This window comes from Ranitomeya imitator, chromosome 6, assembly GCF_032444005.1.
Source record: "Ranitomeya imitator isolate aRanImi1 chromosome 6, aRanImi1.pri, whole genome shotgun sequence".
Taxonomy (NCBI): Eukaryota; Metazoa; Chordata; class Amphibia; order Anura; family Dendrobatidae; genus Ranitomeya; species Ranitomeya imitator.
In genome coordinates, this window is record NC_091287.1 from 134917821 (window position 1) to 134940759 (window position 22939).

Sequence of the window (22939 nt, forward strand, 5' to 3'; positions counted from 1 at the left end):
GGATGCAAGCACCCCAATTATAGTTTTAAGACTAATTTCTTGTCCACCATAATAACACATTTTTTTTGGAAATATTAGTACTTCCTGTTGTGACATGTTAAATGTAGAAAAGGATATATTTTACAATTTTAGAAGTTATATGGCAACTTATTTTGATTTTCAGTATACACTGCTCAAAAAAGATAACTAACGGGAACACTTAAACAACACAATGTAACTCCAAGTAAATCACACTTCTGGGAAATAAACCTGTCCAGTTATGAAGCAACACTGATTGTGAATCAATTTCTGCTTTTGTGCAAATGGAACAAGCAGGTAGAAATTATAGGCAATTGGCAAGACAACCCCTATAAATGATAGTTTTGCAAGTGGTGACCACAGACTATTTCTCTGGTTTCATCCTTTTTGGTTGTTGTTTTGGTCACTTTTGCATTTTGTCATTGCTCTCACCCCTAGAGGTACTGTACAGTAGCATAAGGTAGTGTCTACAACCCACAGAAGCTGCTTAGGTAATGCAGATAATCCAGGATGGCACATCAATGCAAGCTGTGGCAAGTATGGGAGTTGTGTATATCAGCACAGTGTCCAGAGCATGGAGCAGATACTAGGAGACAGTCCAGTACACCAGGAGACATGGAGGGGACTGTAGGAGGTCAAAGAAAAACTGCATCAGGATCTCTACCTCCTTGTCACAGTGTGACCAGACCCAACAGGTGGTCAGTCAAAGGACAGTACAACTTACAAACAATGGGATGGAAAAGGTGAGAGGAAGACCCTACCGGAAGAGAATGGGGAATGCTAACCACCTGAGCTCAAACCTTAGCCCGCCCCTGCACTCCCCTAATGCCCTATGTGGATCCCCCCCGCACTGCCATCAGGATACCTTGTCCCTAGTTGTCACTAGCACTAGCCTCACCTCTGCAGATAATTAACACAGGGGGCAGTGACAAACACCAAAGGGACAAGGTAACAAAAACACCACAATTAGCTTGTGAACACCGCTGCTAAGCTCCAGATAACAGCAACTGGACTCTAATAACCAGACGTGGCTAACACCAGAGAGGCTGCTTCTGCTAGGATGGTCTCCAGAAAGGAACTGTATTACCAACCGTCAGCTGATGCATCTGGTGACCTTTCAAAGGATGGTCGGAGTGGTCACCACCTGTGTCAGCTGACCCAGCAGCACTGCAGTAACATCAGATTGCCAGTGGGGGAAAAAACTGACATTAACCACCTGTGGTCCTAAAGGAAAAAAAGTTTTAATCTGAGTGGAATCATATCTGCCACAAATCCAAAAATGGATTCTGACAGTACCCCCCCCCCCCCCTTTCAATGAGGGGCCTCCGGACCCTCAACACCAGACCTCACCAGATAATGACACATGGTGAGGATGCCTCAATCCACCAGAGATCACATCTGCGGACACCTGACACTCCGTTTTATGGCAAACGCAGCCCGATGGAGGTGACAACAACATAGGCTCCAGAGGCGCCACAAATCTCCAGAGCGCCAACCTGTGGAATGAGTTGTGTATGTGCACTACTTGGGGTAACTCCAGCTGGAAAGTCCCCAGGCTGAGAATGGCCGACACCAGATATGGCCCAATTACCCTAGAACTCCAGGTCCCATTAGCACACTTCCACATGATGTTTTTGGTTGACACCAACACATACTCGTTCACACACAGGTCCAGACCTGAACGTTTATTTCCACGCATACATTTGCCACAAGATGGTGAACTGTTTACAGAACGGACAACAGAGGCGTTCCCCTGTGTCACCAAACTCACACCCCAACTACACACAGAGGGAACCACCACCCTCCCCTGACCCATCTTAAGAGGACTTCGACACTCAGGGTTAGCTGGTGGTGAGGATTGAGTCTTGCCCCTACTCCCTGGCAGCACCTCTGCTGCCCCCAGAGGAGAAGGGGTAGGTTGTAGAGAGATTGTAGCTCCAGAGCTGCAGTCCTTACATGACTGGTCCCAGCTGACTACTTCCTTGGACCGCCAATCTATGACCGGGTTGTGTTTCTTCAACCAAGGGAGGCCTAAAACGATAGGAGTTGGCATACCCTCCAAGATGTAGCATTAGAGGGACTCTTCGTGACGAGTCCCTATCCGAAGGTGTATATTGTCTACGACTTGGATCACCCTCCCCTGACTGAGTGGGACAGAGTCAGTGGCCTGTACGCTTAGAGGTCATACCCACCAGGCCATGGGTTTGAACAAAGCGAGCATCCACCAAATTGACTCCCACTCCACTGTCCACCGGCATCGGTACAGTCTCAGTTACCCCGCCGCCAACTACCACCTCAGCAGGTAAGGTACACTTACAAGAGAAAATGGAGGAAATATACACACCCTAGTCACCTACCTCCACACGACCAGGGGGACTCGGCTTATGTGATGGTGATGATACTTTGGCGTGAGCTGGGCAGACATCGATGAGATGATCAGTCTGCCCACAATAGAAACATGCCCCCACACCACGGTGAACTGCAGGCAATCCTGTTTGATATGAAACTCCTCCCACATGCATGGGTTTGTCCATCTGCACCAGTGTGTCCTCCCTAGCTAGGACAACAGGGGGAAGATTTGGTGTATGCCTCTCCCTGAGACGTCTATCCATCCGGATAGCAAGGGACATGGCAGCTTCCAACAACCTGGGAGCAGCGTACTGCATCAGAGTGTCCTGCAGCCTAGGTGACAGACCCTGACAAAAATGGCCCCTAAGGGCAGGGTCATTCCACTGTGTGTCAGTGGCCCTCCTAAACTCTGAGCAGTACTCCTCAGCCGGCCAACCACCCTGCTTGATTTTGCAGAGATGAAACTCAGCCAGGGAGACATTATCAGGATCCCCATACACCAGCGCCAATGCCACAAAAAATTCACCCACCGACCGTAAAGATGGTGAACCGGTCAGCAGAGAGAAGGCCAAGGATTGGGGATCACCCTTGAGAATGGAGACTATAATCCCCACATGCTGTTCCTCACTCCCTGATGAACGAGGGTGGAGCCTGAAATATAATTTACAGGCCTCCTGAAAAACCATAAACGTATCTCTCCCTCCAGAGAAACAGTCAGGGAGCGATATCTTGGGTACTGCAACTGCACCGAGGCACATATCCCCGTCAACTGCTGAAGGTGCTGCATCATCTGACCCCACAGCTCTTTAAGCTCATCAGTGAGGGTCTGGATCAGTTGGGCAAAGGCCTGCATTTGAGCCATGTCTCACCGGATCAAATTTAATGGTTGCTGATAATGTCATGGTGTGGCCCGACCCAACAGGTGGTTGGTCAACGGATGGCAAAACTTACAAACAACAGGATAGAAAAGGTAAGCAGAAGGACCTACCTGTAGGGAATGGGGAATGGTCACCACCTGAGCTCAAATCTGAGCTTGTCCATGAACTCCCCTAACACCCTATGCAGGTCCTTCCCCCCGCTGTCATCAGGATACCTCATCCCTAGTTGTCACCTATTTCTGCCCTGGCTAATGCACTGGCTGGCAAGGAGCACTAGCCTCACCTCTGCAGATAATACACATAGGGGGAAGTGACAAACACCAAAGGGATAAGGTAACAAAAACACCACACTTAGCTTATGAACGCCGCTGCTAAGCTCCACACTGCAGATAACAGCAACTTGACTCCAATAATCAGACGTGGCTAACACCAGAGATGCGGCTCCTGATAGGCTGGTCTCCAGAAAGGAACTGTATCACCAACCGTCAGCTGATTCATCAGGTGACCTTTTAAAGGATGGTGGGAGTGGTCACCACCTTCATCAGCTGACCAAGCAGCACTGCAGTAACATCAGATTGCCAGCGGGGAAAAACTGACATTAAACCCTGATGGTCCAAAGGGAAATAACAATTAAACTGAGTGGAACCAGAGCTGCCCCAAATTCAATAATGGATCGTGACACTCCTCCTTTGTGCAAGGAGGAGAAGTGCCAGAGCCCTGTAAAATAACCTCTGGCAGGCAACTAACTTCTATGTATCTGCTCAAACTATCAGAAACAGACTCCATGAGGTTGGTATGAGGACCTGATGTCCACAAGTCGGCGTTGAGCTTACAGCCCAACACGGTGGATGACAATTGCTATTTGCCAGAGAACGCATAGATTGGCAGATTCTACACAGATGACAGCAGGTTCACACTGATATCATTGACAGATATAACAGTCTGGAGATGCCCGATTTGGCAGTGGGTCAAAAATGGTGTGGGGAGGCATTTCTTTGAAGAGCATCAGGTCTCATTGCATCCACCAACGCCACGTTACACCACAGACTGTCCAAGAATTGACTGATGCTTTAATCTAGGTCTGGGAGGAGACCCATCAGGAGAACACTGTCGAAGCATTGTAGGGCATGTGGAGACCACACTACTGAGCATAATTTCCTTGTCTCGAGGCATTTTCACTGAAGTTGGATCAGTCTGCAGTTTGATTTTGAGTATCATTCCAAATCTGGAACTTCATGGAATATTAATTTTTATTTACAATGATAATTTTTGTGTTTTATTGTTCTCAACGCATTCCATTGTTTAATGAATACAGATTTGCAACTATGATATTTCATTCAGTGATATATAGGATGTGGTATTTTAGTGTTCCCTTTATTTTGTTGAGCAGTGTATACAAAACCCACAGCAAAAATGAGAACCAACACAATTACTACAGGTTATCACTTATCCTGTTAATGAATTGGCTTGGGAGGTGGGGTCGCTTCTGATCACGAGCAGGGGTTCCTATATCCCATTTAAATGCCATGGTGGCCACTCAAAGTAACTTCCAATTTATTCATTGTATAAGGGATTGACAAAGATAGGTGAGCCCTTTGCAACCCCAGTGTATAAAAGCCATTTATACAGGATGTTGAAGGACCAATGCCTCTGCTGTACCTATAATTGTCCTGTGTCCGAATATCTGAAAGCTAATTTCCAACAAGTCGCTGCTCTGAAGTTTTTGTCAGTTCTTGTGTCTTTCCATGAGAGTTCTAAAAGGTATGCAAAACTGGATTCATTGCAAACCGCATGCACAGCTTTTCATCTGATATATGTAGAAATCATAAACTTAGTAGTGACAAAGTTTTATTTTTCGCAAATGTAAGCAGTGTATAAGGAAAGTGGCTGATTATTTCTATTCTTGTAGGTATGCCAGAATCATTTTGGAACCTGACCCTGTACCGGTGTATGCATTAAAGTTGTTGGTGGCTTTGACTGAGTACAGTCCACTTTTAATCAGGTAAGTGTGCATTTAGATAAGAGGATTTTTTTCATAAAGGTATTGGTTTCTACCTTGTTTTTTTGCAAACCTGGTTCTTTCACAGTACAGATACACTGCAAAATCACCGTGAATGTGAACTTTTGGAATAGCTGATTTGTTTTGATCATCCCATTCATTCCTATGTAGGGGGCTCTCAACATTTAGCCAACTCTCTCATAGTTTTCTACACTTATGTATATGACATTGGTACAGTACTTCCAGTACTGTTACCTTCTGTAGTTTGATAAAGAAAGATAATTTCTATTCCTGAGTGCTGACGGGAAGAGCATTGTGTATGTATCATTTGCTCTCCCATTGTAGCATAGAAAATAGCATAGAAAATACTAGAGGAACAACAGAGAGATCGAAACACATGCAAGCAAAACACTGGACAGATGCACACAAGATCCAATTAGATTCCAAAACTCACTTTTCTGTGACCCTGCACTATCCACCTCACTAATTGATAATTTTGTAGGCTTTTCTTAAAAATCCCCAGTTACTTTGCAAAAACGTTTTTTTTTTTTCATTTATATTCAGATTTATGTTGCTATGTTTGTACTATACTGTTAAAAACAAAGCAAAAATCCATAATGAACTTTAGTAAATTAAACTTGTTTCTCTTGTAATGAAAATACATTGACCTGCAGAAGTCCTAGATGCAAAATATAAATGTCCTGCTCTGTGATTAATTGTTTTGGTAGATTTTCCCTTATGGAGTGTGAATAGAAATTGCCTGACCTTCCCTGAACTGAGAAACTGCGCTTATGCGAATTTATTTTTGTTGTTGTTTCATTTCTGAAAGGGACATTGAAGAGTGCAACCTTGTTCCTGTTCTTTTCCAAGTCATTTTGGTAAGAATAAGTTTAATTTTTGGATTCAGACTGTAAATGAATGTCTTACTGACAGGTGTAAGGGCCTGTGTGACCACAGAGGTTTGGATTTGGGTGTTATAGAACTCCCTGTATAGTGCACATTATGCATAGTACCATAGGTTTAAAGTCTGTCAGGGGACATCAGCTCTAATAGGATACCTTAGATCGAGTTGGCTCCAGCCACTTCATCTGTCAGAACCCCAAAGAACCCCAGCCTTAACCCTTTTAGGAATGTTAACATTCAAGAGGACGCCTTGGGTTGCGTCCACAGAGTGGCTTCTGGTTTGGGGGGCAATCCTGAGACTAAAATGGTAAAACATAGTGGTTCAGAAGGACAAGACAGGGACAGAATCATAAGACAAAACTGTAGTAAGTGGAATATCAGATGTTATATATCAGAAAATCAGATGGTCAGACAAAAGCAAGGTCAGACAGGTCAAAGGACCAAGGATGGTTGTGGGATCTTTCTCTGCATGCTGGGATCTCATAATCCAGAAGTTTGGGCACAACTCTTGCTAGAAATTTGAGTCCTTTTTGGAGGCATTGAACATAATTATGAGCATTTTTGACAATAACTTTTATTTAGAAAAGTAACACATCTGGAACTGCCCACTCTTTTCTTAAATGAAGAGGCAGCCCCAAATCGTTGATGGGCACTCTGTAAGCCAAAAGCGACTAGTATGCCATGAATTTAAAATATTGCATTTTTTCTGTTGAATCAATTGTTTATTTGTGCTGAATTCAGCTATGCCTTCACACTTATTACAGAATATCCAATTTCTAAATAAAAGGAAAAAAATGCAGTTGTCTTAAAAATGTTACTTCTTTTCCTCCAGTGATCTAGAGCTGACACTATAGTGGAACGTTCAGTCTTTGTTTATTAACTATGCCACATGGCTATGGTTATTTTTACTGACACTCCCACTCATTCTGCTTCATGATGCCAGTAGTATTTAAAGTGAGCACGGCGGCCACTGATTGGCTGCAGCTATATCAAGTTGACCAGTAGGGGTGAAAGTGTGCACCTTTAGCTCTTAGGTCCCCTGTTGGTTGCCCAGTTTACACCAATGGCTTGTCTGCTCCTGGCCCTCAGTATTTTGTTTCTTTTCAGTAATAAACAAATATTGGGAGTAATACCGTAGCTAGTTTTAGTTGGACAACCCTTTAATTAGTTATTTGTGAATTTATATATATATATATACTAGATGGCAGCCCGATTCTAAAGAATCGGGAGTCTAGAATCCATATATACTTTATTTATTCAAATGTAAGAATAATACAATTAATAAATAATAGTAAGAAAGAACAAAAATAATAGGCAGTATATGGAGAAAACACCAAACAAAAGTTCAAAATTGGTGTGAAAATGTCACTGAACCACTTCACAACTAAATATATATAGTTTTGGTAAATGGTATTATCATTTTTTTGACGAAATTCGGCAGGAGCTTGAAGAGCAACGTCACTGGGCCCGCCTCCACGCAGTAGAAACTTGCTGTGAGGTAAAAATTCAAAAATCACACCAAAATGGCGGGCGGAGTGTGTCACAGTACGGCACGTTTCTGATTGGTCGCTCGCAGCAGGCGGCAACCAATCAGACACTGGACACTGTTGACGTCACTTAGCTCCGGACATTATCTCCGCACATTAGCTCCGGACATTATCTCCGCACATTAGCTCCGGACATTAGCTCCGGACAAAGCCACGGAAGTTGGCACAAATTGCAGGAAGTAGTATTCTAGGCAATTAATCTCCGGACATTAGCTCCGGACATTAGCTCCGGACAAAGCCACGGAAGTTGGCACAAATTGCAGGAAGTAGTATTCTAGGCAATTATATATTAGATACACACCTGTGTTTTCAGAAATACCGATATAAAACATTTTACTGGTCCCATTACATAAAGCTGTAAATCAATGAACATCAAAGTAACTTTGATGAGGAATTTAACAGTTCTCTGCCCTTGGGAAGTGACACTAGAGATACAGACGTGGTTTTAGGAAAGAGCTTTTCGTAAACCAGGATTATACCTGTAGCAGCTTTAATACAGTAATTACTGAAGGTATTCATGCATAGCATGGAGATAATGCTGCCTGCTCTACCTGAATGTGAAATAACCTGTATAATAAAACATCTGTGTGTTTTGTGCAGTTATGGGAGAAAATTAATTTATGACCTATAGTTATGGTGATAAACCACCCAGAGTAGGACAGAGATTCAGACGTAAACACTGGAAAAGTGACATTTGCTTTACCTGTACATAAAATAAGATAAAACTTTGGAAATGGAACATTGCCTTAAAATCCACTAAACCCCAGATTTATATGGCAGTGCTTATATTCTTTTTATTTTAAGGCAGGAACATTTCTCCAGAATTAATAGCTGCACTTTTGTGAAATAAAAACTTTAAATGTAATCTATAAAGAATAGTTAGCTAGAATGATGTTGCTTGTCCAAGCAATTAAGCTTTAAATTTCTGGATATACTGTGACTGGAAAATACTTGTTTTTTTTACCAAGTTGCCATATATTGTAATGTTTATTTCCACCTAGTTATCCGTAAGAAAATGCCTGCTCTATTTGTCTTGTTATTGCTTTATTCAATCATGCCTTGTTTGATGGATATGATAAAGGGTTTGAAGAAGAACTTTCAACACAGTAAACATTTTCTTCCAACCCAGATGTGGCCATTGAAGCACGTCTATACCGTCCTAGACTTGAGGGATAATATTCACAGGTGATTTATTTTAGTGGCTTATCCATATATTAGGCCAATGTGTGATCTGTAGGTGACAAAGTAAATATAAATATGCTGCAATACGCTATAGAACCACATGGATGAGAGTAGCACTATATTGATAACAGTGCTCAACTTAAGGTACATTCACACTGAACAACTTAACAGCTAGCGATCCGTGACGTTGCAGCGTCCTGGATAGCGATATTGTTGAGTTTGACACGCAGCAGCGATCTGGATCCTGCTGTGACATCGTTGGTCAGAGCAGAAAGGCCAGAACTTTATTTCGTCGCTGGATCTCCCGTAGACATCGCTGAATCGGCGTGTGTGACGCCGATTCAGCGATGTCTTCACTGGTAACCAGGGTAAATATCGGGTTACTAAGCGCAGGGCCGCACTTAGTAACCCGATGTTTACCCTGGTTACCATTGTAAATGTAAAAAAAAAAAAACAGTACATACTTACATTCCGGTGTCTGTCCCCTCGCCGTCAGCTTCCCGCACTGACTGTGAGCGCCAGCCGGCCGTAAAGCACAGCGGTGACGTCACCGCTCTGATTTATGGCCGGCCGGCGCTGACACAGTGCAGGGAAGCTGAGGCCGGGGGACAGACACCGGAATGTATGTATGTAGTGTTTTTTTATTTTTTTTTACATTTACAATGGTAACCAGGGTAAACATTTGGTTACTAAGTGCGGCCTTGCACTTAGTAACCCGATGTTTACCCTGGTTACCAGGGGACTTCGGCATCGTTGGTCGCTGGAGAGCTGTCTGTGTGACAGCTCTCCAGCGACCACACAGTGACGAAACAGCGACGCTGCAGCGATCGGCATCGTTGCCTATATCGCTGCAGCGTCGCTTAATGTGACGGTACCTAAATAGCCATGGATTCCTCCCTCTAATTGGTTTCCCTTGATAACACAGACACTGTAATACACTAACACAAAGCTATTGGGACACCTACACATTTCATTTAAGGAGCACACTAAACACAACCAACATTGTCATTACTCTGCGAAATGGGTCACAAGTATGCTGGAACAGAAAAGAGCCTTTGCAAAAAAGTTTTCACATATTCAGAACCATAGAATTATTATCCAAAGTGTCTTAGTATACCGAAGCCTTAACATTTTCCTTCACTGGAACTAAAGAAAATAAGCCAAAACACCAAAAAACACCACCATACCAGTATGCCTCCTCCACCAAATTTTACAGGAAGAACAATGCAAACAAGCAGGTAACATTCTCCTGGCATTTGCCAAACCTTGATTCATCCATCAGACTACCAGATAGAGACATGCATGCTTCGTCACGATGCTTGATAATGTAATGCTTGTATGCAGCTGTCCAATCTTCGAGCCCAATATTATTACCTTCCCGGCACACAGTTTTTGTGCTTAATTCTAGAGGAGGTTTGGAACTCTGCAGTTAAGTCAGAAGTGCATTGGTGACATTTATACACCTCAGCAGTTTTCATCTACGTTCTGTAATTTTCATGATCTACCACTTTGTTGTAGGGTTACTTAAAGCTAAAATTTCATGAACTGAGTTGAGGCATCCTATTACATTTCTATGCCCAAACTACTGTAAGGGAGTGCTTTAGAATCACTGATTCACAAATGTTTATAAAGGTATACTTCAAGTCTAGGGTCTAGAATGTATACATCTATGGCAATGGAACTCAATGCAAAACGTGAATTGAATAATTAAAAGGTATGTCCATGACAGTTAATGTGGAAAACACCTCTAACCCTTTCACTGCCAAAGACATATGTAACATGCCCAAACACTTGTCTCAGCTTGAAAACCAGGCTCCGTATTCATGGAGTGGAGCAGCAGTGATGGTATGGAGAAAGCTGATAGTGATATCAGAAAAATAATTGTTATTGTCATCCCCCCTGTACAGTCTACCTTTGTGACCCTGAGGGAAGGGAAGTAAACGGTAAACTTTTCTTCTTGCTTTTACACATCTTACCGGTCACATCTCCACTAGGACCTGCTCTTGTGACAACTGCTTCTGTCATCAGGGATGGCCGTATTCATTCTGGCTGCCATATTGGTGATAGTAAAGATGATGAAACCAGAATCTCTGGACGGCGTAGGCTCTGTCCAGCCACCAAGATTTGGCTGACTATGATCTGCAGTGCCATCCACTTTGGTAGTATGAGTGTGTGTGCTGTCCAACTGGAGTTATCAGCTCCAGCCAATTTGAGAGTACCACACACTACTCCAGCTTATTACTGGAAGCTTTGCACGCTCCCCTGGTTTAGTCCTGTTAGTTCAGCTCCAGTGGATATTATTTGTATCCTGTTTTTGACCTTGGCTTGTTTTATTGACTGTAATTGTGTTTTCCGATGTTATACTCTTCCTGCCCTCTTGGTTTTTCCTGGCTACCTGATTTCTCCTGCCATCCTGTGGTACCGTACAACAGCTTATTCTGTGGCTCCAGCCCAGGGACCCCTGTTTAAGTACAGAGCCCTGTACAGGGGTTAGAGGATGAAGGCTAGGGCAACCCCTTGGATCTGATAAGAGGAGTGGCTTGCGTTAAGCCTCTCCATAGTAGCCATTTTAGAGCTGTCTGGTGACCACTGGCAGAGCCTTAATACATTACCATAAACAAGCATATGTTTGTGCTGTGTGGCAGTTTTCCAAATTGGCAGTTGTCTACTCTTAAAAAAAAAAAAAAAAACTGTTTGTATGACCTATATGTTCTTTACATTTATTTTATAATTAAGTCATTTTCTCCTTCGCCTCATTGGGGGACACAGGACTGTGGGTGTATGCTTCTGCCGCCAGGAGGCTGACACTAAGTAAACTTGAAAAAAAGTTAGCTCCTCCTCCATCGTATACACCCTGACACCGGCTACCAGAGACTCTAGTTTATGCTTAGTGTCTCAAGGAGGCATATCTCTGGGTCCTGGATCGTTGGACCCGATTTTTCAACATCTTTGGATTGAAGGGGCGACGGACCTTTTTGAGGGTCCGATCTCCCCAAACCATCAACGGGCAAGTACGTGCGATGTTTCTCCAAGTATCCTTCCCCGCGACGTGGGATTCTTCACCGGACTAGCCCTGACCACCCTGAGGTAGCTAGACTCCAGGCTGTACAGGTGCCCATAAGATGTCCGTGTGTTCCCCCCTGAATTCTACACCCCTGCGGTGTTAGCTGGGGTGGTGGACGGTCCGTCTCCTTATCCTGTGGATAATGGAGATAGGGTTCCTGCACCGTCATTGGTTCTACCCCTCGATAGTGCGGTATGATAGGGGGGCTCCTGGCATTACCTGCGGCTGTGTCCTCCGGGAGTGTGGTGCCTTTTTTTCAGCGCTGCTGAGGCCGGCGTCTTGGTGTGGCGGCGCTGCGGCGTTGGGATGGCGGCGCTGCAGCGTGATCCGGCGCTGCTGCGTTAGGACTGCTGCGCTGCGGCGTGATCTGGCGCTGGGGCGTTGGGTCGGCGGCGCTGCAGCGTTGTCCGGCGCTGTGGCGTTATGTCGGGCGACGCTGTGGCGCAGCTACGCTGCAGCGTGGTCCGGCGGCGTTAGGATCAGCGCCGCTGTCCCCCCAGAGGCTTCGGCCCTGCCTGGCCGCTTCGGGCGTGGAGCAGCTTCCTGGATCCGGGACTTCCGGCCATCGGACCGCGCTGTGAGGCTCCGCCCCTTCCGGCACGTCACTTCCGGTTCCGGCTCTCCTCGCTCTAAGGGGGGAAAAATTGAGGCCCCGGCTTCGGGCCTGCTCCAGGCCGCAGCATCATTTGGTGGTCCCTCCCCCCTAAGGCCTGCTATGCATATAAGACAGCGCTTTTGGGCTCCGCATCGTGCTTTCAGGATCCATCTCGGTACTCGTGGGGACACAGGACTGGGGTAAGTGCTTCTCCCTCCATCTGGCTGAAGCATTCCTTTTTTCCCAGTCTCTGGCCCTGGGTATAGCATTACGGATCATTATGTCTAGAAGGGTTAAGACTCACACGGTTCTTTTTACCAGTTGTGTATCTTGTAGTGCCCTTTTTCCGCACGCCCAAAGTAATCGCCTCTGCGAGGCCTGTGACTCTGAACGCATCCAGGAGCCTCCCCCCCCCCCCTGCCAGTTCTCCAGTAGTCTCTCCGGCTCCGGTCCCTCAGGCAGATGCTGGGGTAGCTCCACTGGAATGGGTCACGTCCTTGTCACAATCCATGGCGTCCCTTACTGAAGCGATCAAATCTCTGCAGACCCCGGCGGTCGGGACCGGTAATCCACCTGTCTCAGAGAGGGCCTCGGGGTCTCAGGAGTCTTCGGCCTGCAGGGGCCGCGCTCTCACTCGACAGACGCATGGAAAGCGGAATCGCAAAGCGTCGCCCAGTCACTCAGGTGCTTCCGCATCCTGGAGTTCCGTATCTCGCTCTCCTTCCCCTGCAGAAAGCAGGGGTCTCTTAATTTTGATAAACCTGGGTTTCAGGAGTCAGTAGACAGCCTAATTGAAGCTGGCAATCAGTCTTTGGGGATAGAAGACGAGCTCACCTCTTCCTCTGATCATAAGGTCTCATTTAAGCGGACTAAACGGGCCCATAGGGTCTTTTCCTGTCACCCTGAGTTCGAGGACCTGATTCGACGCAATCGGGAGCACCCGGACAAACGTTTTTCAGGGCAAAGAGCTCTGAAGGCTAGGTATCCTTTTGCTTCGGAACTTTGTAGTGATTGGGCAAAAAATCCTTCTGTAGATCCTCCAGTGTCCCGTTTTAGCCTCTAACACGTTGCTATCTCTCCCTAATGGCTCATCAATTAAGGATCCTACGGATCGTCTTATAGAGAGTTTGGCTTGTTCCGTCTTTGAGGCCTCAAGCTCAGCACTTTTTCCTTCCTTTGCAGCAACTTGGGTTGCCAGGGCTATGATATCTTGGTCAGAGTCGTTATCTAAGGCTCTTCAAGAAGGTAATGTGTCAGCGAATTGGCTGAAATGTCGTCTCTAATAAGCTATGGCTGGTAGCTATCTGATTAACGCATCTCTGGATGCGGCAGATTGTGCTTCTTCGGCTGCGTCTAATGCTATTGCCATCAGAAGGGCCCTTTGATTAAGGTCCTGGCGGGCTGATTCTACCTCTAAAAAATCTCTTACATCCCTGCCGTTTCAGGGTGGTCGTTTGTTCGGAGAAAAGCTGGATCAGCTCATTTCCGACTCCACAGGAGGGAAAATCAAGTTTCTTCCTCAGCAGAAGGCTAGACAGCCTTTTCGGCGCCAATTTCAGGCCCGTTTTAGAACCTTTCGCTATGTCAGATGGGCCCCAGCATCAGGCTCTCCTGCGCAGGGTCGGCCCAATCAGGACCGAGACGGTCGGATCTCTTATACGGCCAGCCAAGGGGGAAGAATGCGTCCCCAGTCTTCTAGATCCAGAGGATCTAGGACTCAAAGATTTTCGGCCAAGTGACTGGAGGCCTCCTCCGGGTGTCTCCAAAAAAGTAGGCGGACGTCTACTTTTATTTCGCCAGGTCTGGCTTCAGGTAATTCACGACCAGTGGGTGGCAGAGCTCGTATCTTCAGGTTACAAGATAGAGCTGGTCCGTCTTCCTCCTTCCCGGTTCTTCCCATCCCGTCTTCCCAGGTGCAAATCTCCGTCAAAGCTTGTTCAATTCCATAGAGTCTCTCCGTATCAGCGGTGTCATTTCTCCTGTTCCAAAGGAAGAAAGGTTTCAGGGCTTTTATTCCAATCTTTTTGTAGTACCCAAAAAGGACGGAGCAGTGAGGCCTATCCTAGATCTCAAACTCTTAAACAGGTTTGTCTGCGTTCAACACTTTCGGATGGAGTCGCTGCGGTCGGTCATCGCCTCTCTGGAAAAGGGAGAATTTTTGGCCTCAGTAGACATTCAGGATGCTTATCCTCATATTCCCATCTTTCCGCCTCATCAAAGATTTCTCCGGTTTGCCGTAAACAATCTACACTTCCAGTTCACGGCATTACCTTTCGGACTGGCCTCCGCTCCCAGGGTGTTCACAAAAGTCATGTCGACTGTGGTGTCCATTCTGCACTCCCGAGGTATAGTCGTCTTGCCATACCTAGACGATCTGCTGATCAAGGGACCGACATTTCAGTCTTGCAGGGAAAATGTCGGCATCACTCTGGACACCCTTTCCCGTCTAGGTTGGTTGGTAAATTTAAGGAAGTCATCCCTACAGCCGTCTCGGAAAATCTCTTTTTTAGGCATGATCTTCGACACCTCTCAAGCCCTATCAATCCTTCCCCAGGACAAGGTCCTAGCCCTTCGGCGGGAAGTGAGGGATCTTCTACAACCATACCCTCATACGATTCGGTCCGGGATGAGGGTGTTAGGAAAGATGGTTGCAACCATAGAGGCAGTTCCGTTTGCACAGCTTCATCTTCGACCCCTCCAACGAGCAATCCTATCAGTGTGGAACAGAAATCCTCTCTCTCTCAACCGCAGATTTCGGTTGTCTTTCCAGATCAAGCAGGCTCTCTCTTGGTGGCTAAACAGCCCATCTCTACTCAGGGGGAAGCCCTTTCCCCCAACCAATTGGCTAGTGGTCACAACAGATGCCAGTCTCCTGGGTTGGGGAGCAGTGTTCTTCCATCACACAGCTCAGGGACGCTGGTCTTCTCGGGAATCAGATCTTCCCATCAATATCTTAGAGATTCGAGCAGTTCGGCTAGCCTTGTTTCGTTTTCACCATCTTCTGGCGGGTCGCCCTGTCCGAATTCAATCGGACAACGCCACAGCGGTAGCTTACATAAATCACCAGGGGGGCACCCGCAGCAAGGCAGCCATGCAGGACGTAAAACAGATTCTACTCTGGGCGGAGAGAAATCACTCTGTGATCTCAGCGGTCCACATTCCGGGCGAAGAAAACTGGGCGGCAGATTTCCTAAGCCGTCAGGGTCTAGCCTCCGGGGAATGGTCTCTCCATCCCGAGGTTTTTTTTGCAGATATGCCATCTTTGGGGAACTCCAGACGTGGATCTAATGGTGTCCAAGGTGAATGCCAAGGTGCCCAGTTTTGTCTCTCGGTACCGAGATCCCCAGGCTATTGCCGTGGATGCGCTGGTACTGTCTTGGAACCAATTTCATCTCTCTTACCTGTTCCCTCCTCTGGCACTGCTCCCGAGGGTAATCAAGAAGATCAAATCAGAGAGAGTGCCGGTCATCCTGATCGCTCCGGATTGGCCACGACGGACCTGGTATGCAGACCTGGTACAACTTCTCGCCGGGGTTCCATGGTGGTTCCCCGATCGGCCGGATCTTCTATCTCAAGGGCCGATCTACCACCAGAACTCAGGGGTCCTACGTTTGACGGCCTGGCCGTTGAATCTTGGGTTTTAACTCAGGCAGGGTTTTCTCAAAAAGTAGCTGATACCATGATGAGTGCACGTAAGCCCGTCTCGGCCAGGATTTACTATCACACTTGGAAGGTTTTCCTTTCCTGGTGTAGAGTGCGCGGGCTGCCTCCTCTGCGTTTTTCCATTCCTAACATTCTAGCCTTCCTTCAAGCAGGCCTTGATTCTGGGCTTGCTCCAAGTACCCTTAAAAGGCAGATTTCGGCTTTATCTGTCCTTTTTCAGCGCAAGATTGCTACTAATCGTCAGGTCAGGATTTTTTTCCAGGGAGTCGCTCATAAGGTCCCTCCTTATAAGACTCCTTTGGAAGCTTGGGACCTTAATCTGGTCTTACGGGCTTTACAGAACGCTCCTTTTGAGCCCCTGCAAGATGTTTCTTTGATGTTTCTTTCCTGGAAAGTTGTATTTTTAGTGGCTATAACATCCATTAGACGGGTATCGGAGCTGGCAGCTCTTTCTTGTCGTCCCCCTTTTCTGCAATTTCATCAGGACAAGGTAGTTCTCAGACCGGCACCGTCCTTTTTGCCAAAAGTTGTTTCATCTTTTCACATCAATGAAGATATTGTTCTGCCCTCTTTTTGTCCGGCACCTACGCACCGTGTAGAAAAAGCTCTCCATACGTTGGATCTGGTGAGGGCTCTGAGGAGGTATATTTCCCGTATGGCTCCTTTTCGCCAGACAGATGCTCTATTTGTCCTTCCGCAGGGTCGCAGGAAGGGATGCGCTGCTTCAAAATCTACCCTGGCCAGGTGGATAAGGGCGACCATTCAGGAGGCTTATCGCACCATGGGCATGACGGTTCCGGCCGGAATCAAGGCTCATTCAACAAGAGCGGTGGGGGCTTCCTGGGCCGTTCGGCACCAGGCCTCAGCAGAACAGGTTTGCAAAGCTGCGACCTGGTCTAGTCTGCATACGTTTGTCAAACATTATAATGTCCACTCCCAGACCTCTGCAGATGCAAGTCTGGGTAGAAGGATTCTTCAAGCGGCAGTGGCGCATTTATAGACAACCATCATCTGGATGTCTTTGACTGGTGAGTTATTTTTCCCACCCAGGGACTGCTTTAGGACATCCCACAGTCCTGTGTCCCCCAATGAGGCGAAGGAGAAATAGGGATTTTTGTGTTATTCACCGTAATATCCTTTTCTCCGAGACGCTCATTGGGGGACACAGCTCCCTCCCTGGTAGCCTTATGGCTGCTTTGGTTATATCTGATTACTTTAGTCAGTAGGATCTTTTCTAGACATAAAGTTTCTGTATTTATGCTGTTACATTATTTTTTTGTGTTTTGTTCTCCTACTGCTTTTTGCACCAAACTGGAGTCTCTGGTAGCCGGTGTCAGGGTGTATACGATGGAGGAGGAGCTAACTTTTTTCAAGTTTACTTAGCGTCAGCCTCCTGGCGGCAGAAGCATACACCCACAGTCCTGTGTCCTCCAATGAGCGTCTCGGAGAAAAGGATTTTACGGTGAGTAACACAAAAATCCCTATTTTGTCTTTGTTAAAGTGTTAAAATTGTCCTGGTAGCACTGTATGAGACTTGGTTAAGTGCCAGAGCAACCAGTATGATCCTCTGTGGCAGCCCGTCTTCACCTCTGCAACTGGCATCCTCGTTTTGGCAACTTTAGCTCTTACTAGGCCCCACTCGCCATGAGGAGGGTTAGTTAGCAACAGAGATACCCTGGAACCCAGGCCGAGGATGACAGAAGACCAAACTAGATGCCTGATCAGGGCAGTGCTCATCTCTACCATCAACCACTTATAGGCTATATTAGAGACTTTTCATTTCTACACATTTTTTTTTTAAGTACTAAAACACTGAGTGCCCTAGACTTTATTGGTATCTTGTAGCACAAAGCATTAATGAAGCTCAATTGTAATGTTATTCTAGAATAATTTAAATCTATAAATGAAGACAGACACAAAAAAATACAATTTATGCACACTGTAAAACTTTTGTTTGTTGAAGAAAGCCCTTCAAGGTAGCTGAATCCAGGTTATTGCATATATAAAAGGCCCTATAAAAAATGATGGATTTTACTACTAAAATATGAAGTTAATGATTAGCAACTCTGAACTTTTCTGCTCTTTCAGGCATCATTTGTAAATTGTATTTCAATGCATATATAATATTGAATTTTATACTATTTTTAATGTATGTGTTTTCAAGAATGGAACAATGATTTATTGTGTTTTTCCCTAAGCATTTATTGCACCTTTTAGCATTTTTTTAAGAGAATAATCTTCAGCACAATCTATTTATTTTTAAGAATACTTTTGTTAAAATGTGTGAATAGAAGAAGGAACTTCAGATTTTGATCATTAGAGATTATACGCTTAGGTTTTCTAAACTATAAATGGAAGGTGATCCGATTATTGTCCTCCACTCTGAAAAATTGCATTTTGTACTCCTTCCATTAAATCAAGATGTGTGTGCATGTTTGTCAGTGCGGCTATGCATTTTATATAATTTGCAAACTCTGGCACACCAGAATCCAAGGCTGTAGATCAGTGCCGTTATTGTGTATGGTCTTGGCATGCAATCAAGATTTACAGTAGCTTAATCTGTTAAGGAAACATCAAAGTGCTAAGTTGACAGTTCATGGACGTTCACAGAAAATCAAAGTACAAATTACAACAAGGAATTGCCAAACACGGCTTAACACAATTTGCTTGCTTAGTAATATTGATGTTTATTTTTGACTACAGCGCCTACATTCAACAAGTTAAAGAATAGTACTTGTTTTTGTTAGTGGGAACGTAAAAATCTTGTGAGGCTAATTGTGATTGGTAATTTTGACAGATATAAAAGTTTTATCCAATTTTAATAATATGAACAGCCACATTGGTATGATACTTAGAGCTGTTGATGGTTTTCTAGGCAGAAATCTTAAGACTCCCTCTAAACCAAGGGTACTCAACCTTTTTGTGACCAAGGTCCCCATTGTCAGATCATATCAACCCCAATTCTACTATAGTTTTATTGTCTATTGAAAGTGTGGATTATACATATGAATTTGCTGCTGGTTCCATTTTTGGGGCTCCCATAAATCAGGAAGATATATGTATCCTTCTCAATGGTTTTCTGTCCAGAAAGGAGATCATGCATTCAGCTTTCTCCATTGTTGTATATGCTATATGCTGAAATGGGCGAGTGTTTCCCATCTCCCATAGACTGCAATAAATAAAGTAGTGCTCATGCATGGTTACATCTTCACCTTATCTACTCCTTTGTGTGCTACATGAGTCAGGACTCACCCATTTTGCCAAAAATATGCCTGCCTCAAAAAAGATCAGATAGCACCCCATTTATAAATACCTGCCCTGCTGATGCCATGTAACACTGGACTTGTCTGTGTCACGCAAAATTATTGTGGCTAGACACTATAATGTCTGTGAGCACATGGTTACTGGCCAAACAGAAAGGCATCCAGGCCCATGGCCCCTGTGCCGCAGGTTGTGCACCCTGGCTTTAAAAGGAACCAGTCACCTGATTAATGCTGCTTAAACCATGGGCAACATTACTTAGAGCCTGGCTGCATAACTTGTCCAGGCTACCTCTGACCAGCTCTTTGCAGCTCCACTGCAGGTGATTAGCAGGTCTCCCTTTATGTACACAGGTGCTGCGAATAACTGGCTGGGTGCAGAGCCAGACTAGTCTTGTCTCTGGCTATTGGCCCCATCTGGATCTGTAAAGTGTGAGGTATATTTATATGAAATGCCAAAGCGTTCCGGTGAGAAATATACCCATCTACAATCGTGCAGCCAGGCTCTGATTCATGCTGTCCAAAATTTGGGAGTCATAAATGAAGTGACAGGTTCCTTTTAAGAAGTGCTTCTCTAGATTAAAGAGAATCTGTCAGGAGGTTTTTACTATGTAATCTGAAGACCGCATGAGGTAAGGGTTAAAACAGAGATTTCAGCACTGCCTTTTTTTTCAATCTTGCAATGATTGTTTCAGGACCTGAAGCTTATCATTGCTGTAACACAGCAATGCATGTCTGCTAGTCCGACACATCCTTCTCCTGTGTTAGGCAGCTCAGGGTCTATAACCATTGTACATACAGAGTCTGGTGTGGGCGGGGTTAGCTTCCTCAGCTCTGCTTCATTCTAAATATTAAAGCTCTGATTGCATCAGAGTGGCTGCACCCAGTTATCTAAGCGATAAGTCTGTGGATTCAGCTTATCTTTGCCTTCACCAGGCTGTTCTCAGATGAGGTAGATCAAATCCTGTTAACAGATCCCTTTAAAGAGTAATGATTACTGTTTTTCACTACACATACTTTATTATATTTGTTAACCTGGTGCCAGTTCCGTTAATTAAAACACCTTTCATTTAGTAAGAATAGTCCAACTTTTGTAAGATCTATTCCAATTTTTGCCAAAAAAATTGATTGTAAATTCACACTGAAGGCATTAAAACTATGAATTAACACATGTGGAAATATAAACGTAACAAAAATGTGTGAAACAACTGAAAATGTGTCTTATATTCTAGGTTCTTCAAAGTAGCCACCATTTGGTTTGATGACTGCTTTGCACACTCTTGGCATTCTCTTGATTAGCTTCAAGAGGTAGTCACCAGAAATGGTCTTCCAACAATCTTGAATGAGTTCCCAGAGATGCTTAGCACTTTTTGGCCCTTTTGCCTTCACGCTGTGGTCCAGCTCACCCCAAACCATCTCGATTGGGTTCAGGTCTGGTGACTGTGGAGGCCAGGTCATCTGGCGTAGCACCCCATCACTATCCTTCTTGGTCACACAGCCCTTACACAGCCTGGAGGTGTGTTTGTGGTCATGGTATGGTTGAAAAATAAATGATGGTCCAACTAAACGGAAACTGGATGGAATAGCATTCCACTGCAAGATGCTGTGGTAGCCATGCTGGTTCAGTATGCCTTCAATTTTGAATAAATCCCAAAGAGTGTCAACAGCAAAGCACCACCACACCATCACACCTCCTGATCTATGCTTCATGGTGGGAACCAGGCAGGTAGAGTCTATCCGTTCACCTTTTCTCCGTCGCATAAAGACACGGTGGTTGAAACCAAAGATTTCAAATTTGGACTCATCAGACCAAAGCACAGATTTCCACTGGTCTAATGTACATTCAGTTTGTTCTTTTGCCCAAACAAGTCTCTTCTGTTTGTTGCCTGTCCTTAGCAGTGGTTTCCTAGCAGCTATTTTACAATGAAAGCCTGCTGCACAAAGTCTCCTCTTAACAGTTGTTGTAGAGATGTGTCTGCTGATAGAACACTGTGTGGCATTGACCTGGTCGCTAATCTGAGCTGCTGTTAACCTGCGATTTCTGAGGCTGGTGACTCGGATAACTTATCCTCAGAAGAAGAGGTGACTCTTGGTCTTCCTTTCCTGGGGCGGTCCCCATGTGAGCCAGTTTCTTTGTAGCGCTTGATGGTTTTTGCAACTGCGCTTGGGGACACTTTCAAAGTTTTCCCAATTTTTCAGACTGACTGACCTTCATTTCTGAAAGTAATGATAGCCACTCCTTTTTCTTTACTTAGCTGCTTTTTTCTTGACATAATACAAATTCCAACAGTCTATTCAGTAGGACTACCAGCTGCCTATCCACCAGACTTCTGCTCAACACAACTGATTGTCCCAACCCAATTTATAAGGCAAGAAATCCCACTTATTAAACCTGACAGGGCACACCTGTGAAGTGAAAACCATTCCCGGTGACTACCTCTTGAAGTTCATCAAGAGAATGCCAAGAGTGTGCAAAGCAGTCATCAAAACAAAAGGTGGCTACTTTGAAGAACCTAGACATATTTTCAGTTATTTCACACTTTTTTGTTAAGTATATAATTCCACATGTTTTAATTCATAGTTTTGATGCCTTCAGTTTGAACTTACAATTTTCATAGTCATGAAAATACAGAAAAATCTTTAAATGACAAGGTGTGTCCAAACTTTTGGTCTGTTCTGTATATGATGATTTATTGAGCCCAAAATTAAGAAGCTGATTGCATATCTAACTTATACTGAACCAGAAAACATCTTTTTTGGGGGATTAAATTCCAGTTTTAAATCCCTTCACCACCCTGGGTTTTTCTGTTTTTGAATTTTTATTTTTTGCTCCCCTTCTTTCCAGAGCCGTATTTTTGTTCCCATCAATATAGCTATGTGAGAGCTTGTTGTTTGCTGGATGAGTTGTACATTTGAATGACACCATTGGTTTTACCGTATACTGTACTAGATGATGGCAAAAAAATTCAAAGTGCTGTCAAATTGCAAAATAAGTGCAATTCTACATTTTTTTTACCATATTCACTAAATGCTAAAACTGACCTGCCATTATAATTATCCAGGTTATGACGAGTTGGTATATACCAAACATGTTTAGGTTCTGTTTTATTCAAGTGGTGAAAAAAAAATCCCAAATTTGTAAAAAATAAATAAATAAATAAAAGTCTACATTTTTCGTGATCTGGGGCTGGGTGAGGGCTTATTTTTTGCATGCCACAGTGACATTTTTATTGATACCATTTTGTGATAGATGCGATATTTTGATCGCCGGTTATTGCATTTTTGTATACAATGTTGCGATGAGCAACAAAAACTTAATTCTCGCATTTTGATTTTTTTTTTGTTTATATCATTTACCGATCAGATTAATTATTTTTTATGTGATAGACCGGGCAATTCTGACCACGGCAATATCAAATATGTGTATTTTTTTTTTCATTGTTTTATTTTGAATTGGGGGTGATTTAAACTTTTACATTTA

The 22939-nt window shown here is 44.5% G+C and overlaps 1 protein-coding gene across 4 annotated transcripts in view; it reads left to right on the plus strand.

Annotated features, from left to right (window-relative positions):
* Positions 1-22939, plus strand: part of ULK4 (unc-51 like kinase 4) — a 941213-nt gene that overhangs the window by 446444 nt on the left and 471830 nt on the right. For all 4 annotated transcript variants that reach the window (XM_069730129.1, XM_069730128.1, XM_069730126.1 and 1 more), the window contains exons 30-31: positions 5155-5247; positions 6074-6122. In XM_069730129.1, the coding sequence (XP_069586230.1) occupies positions 5155-5247; positions 6074-6122 (142 nt within the window). The remainder of the gene's footprint in view (positions 1-5154; positions 5248-6073; positions 6123-22939) is intronic.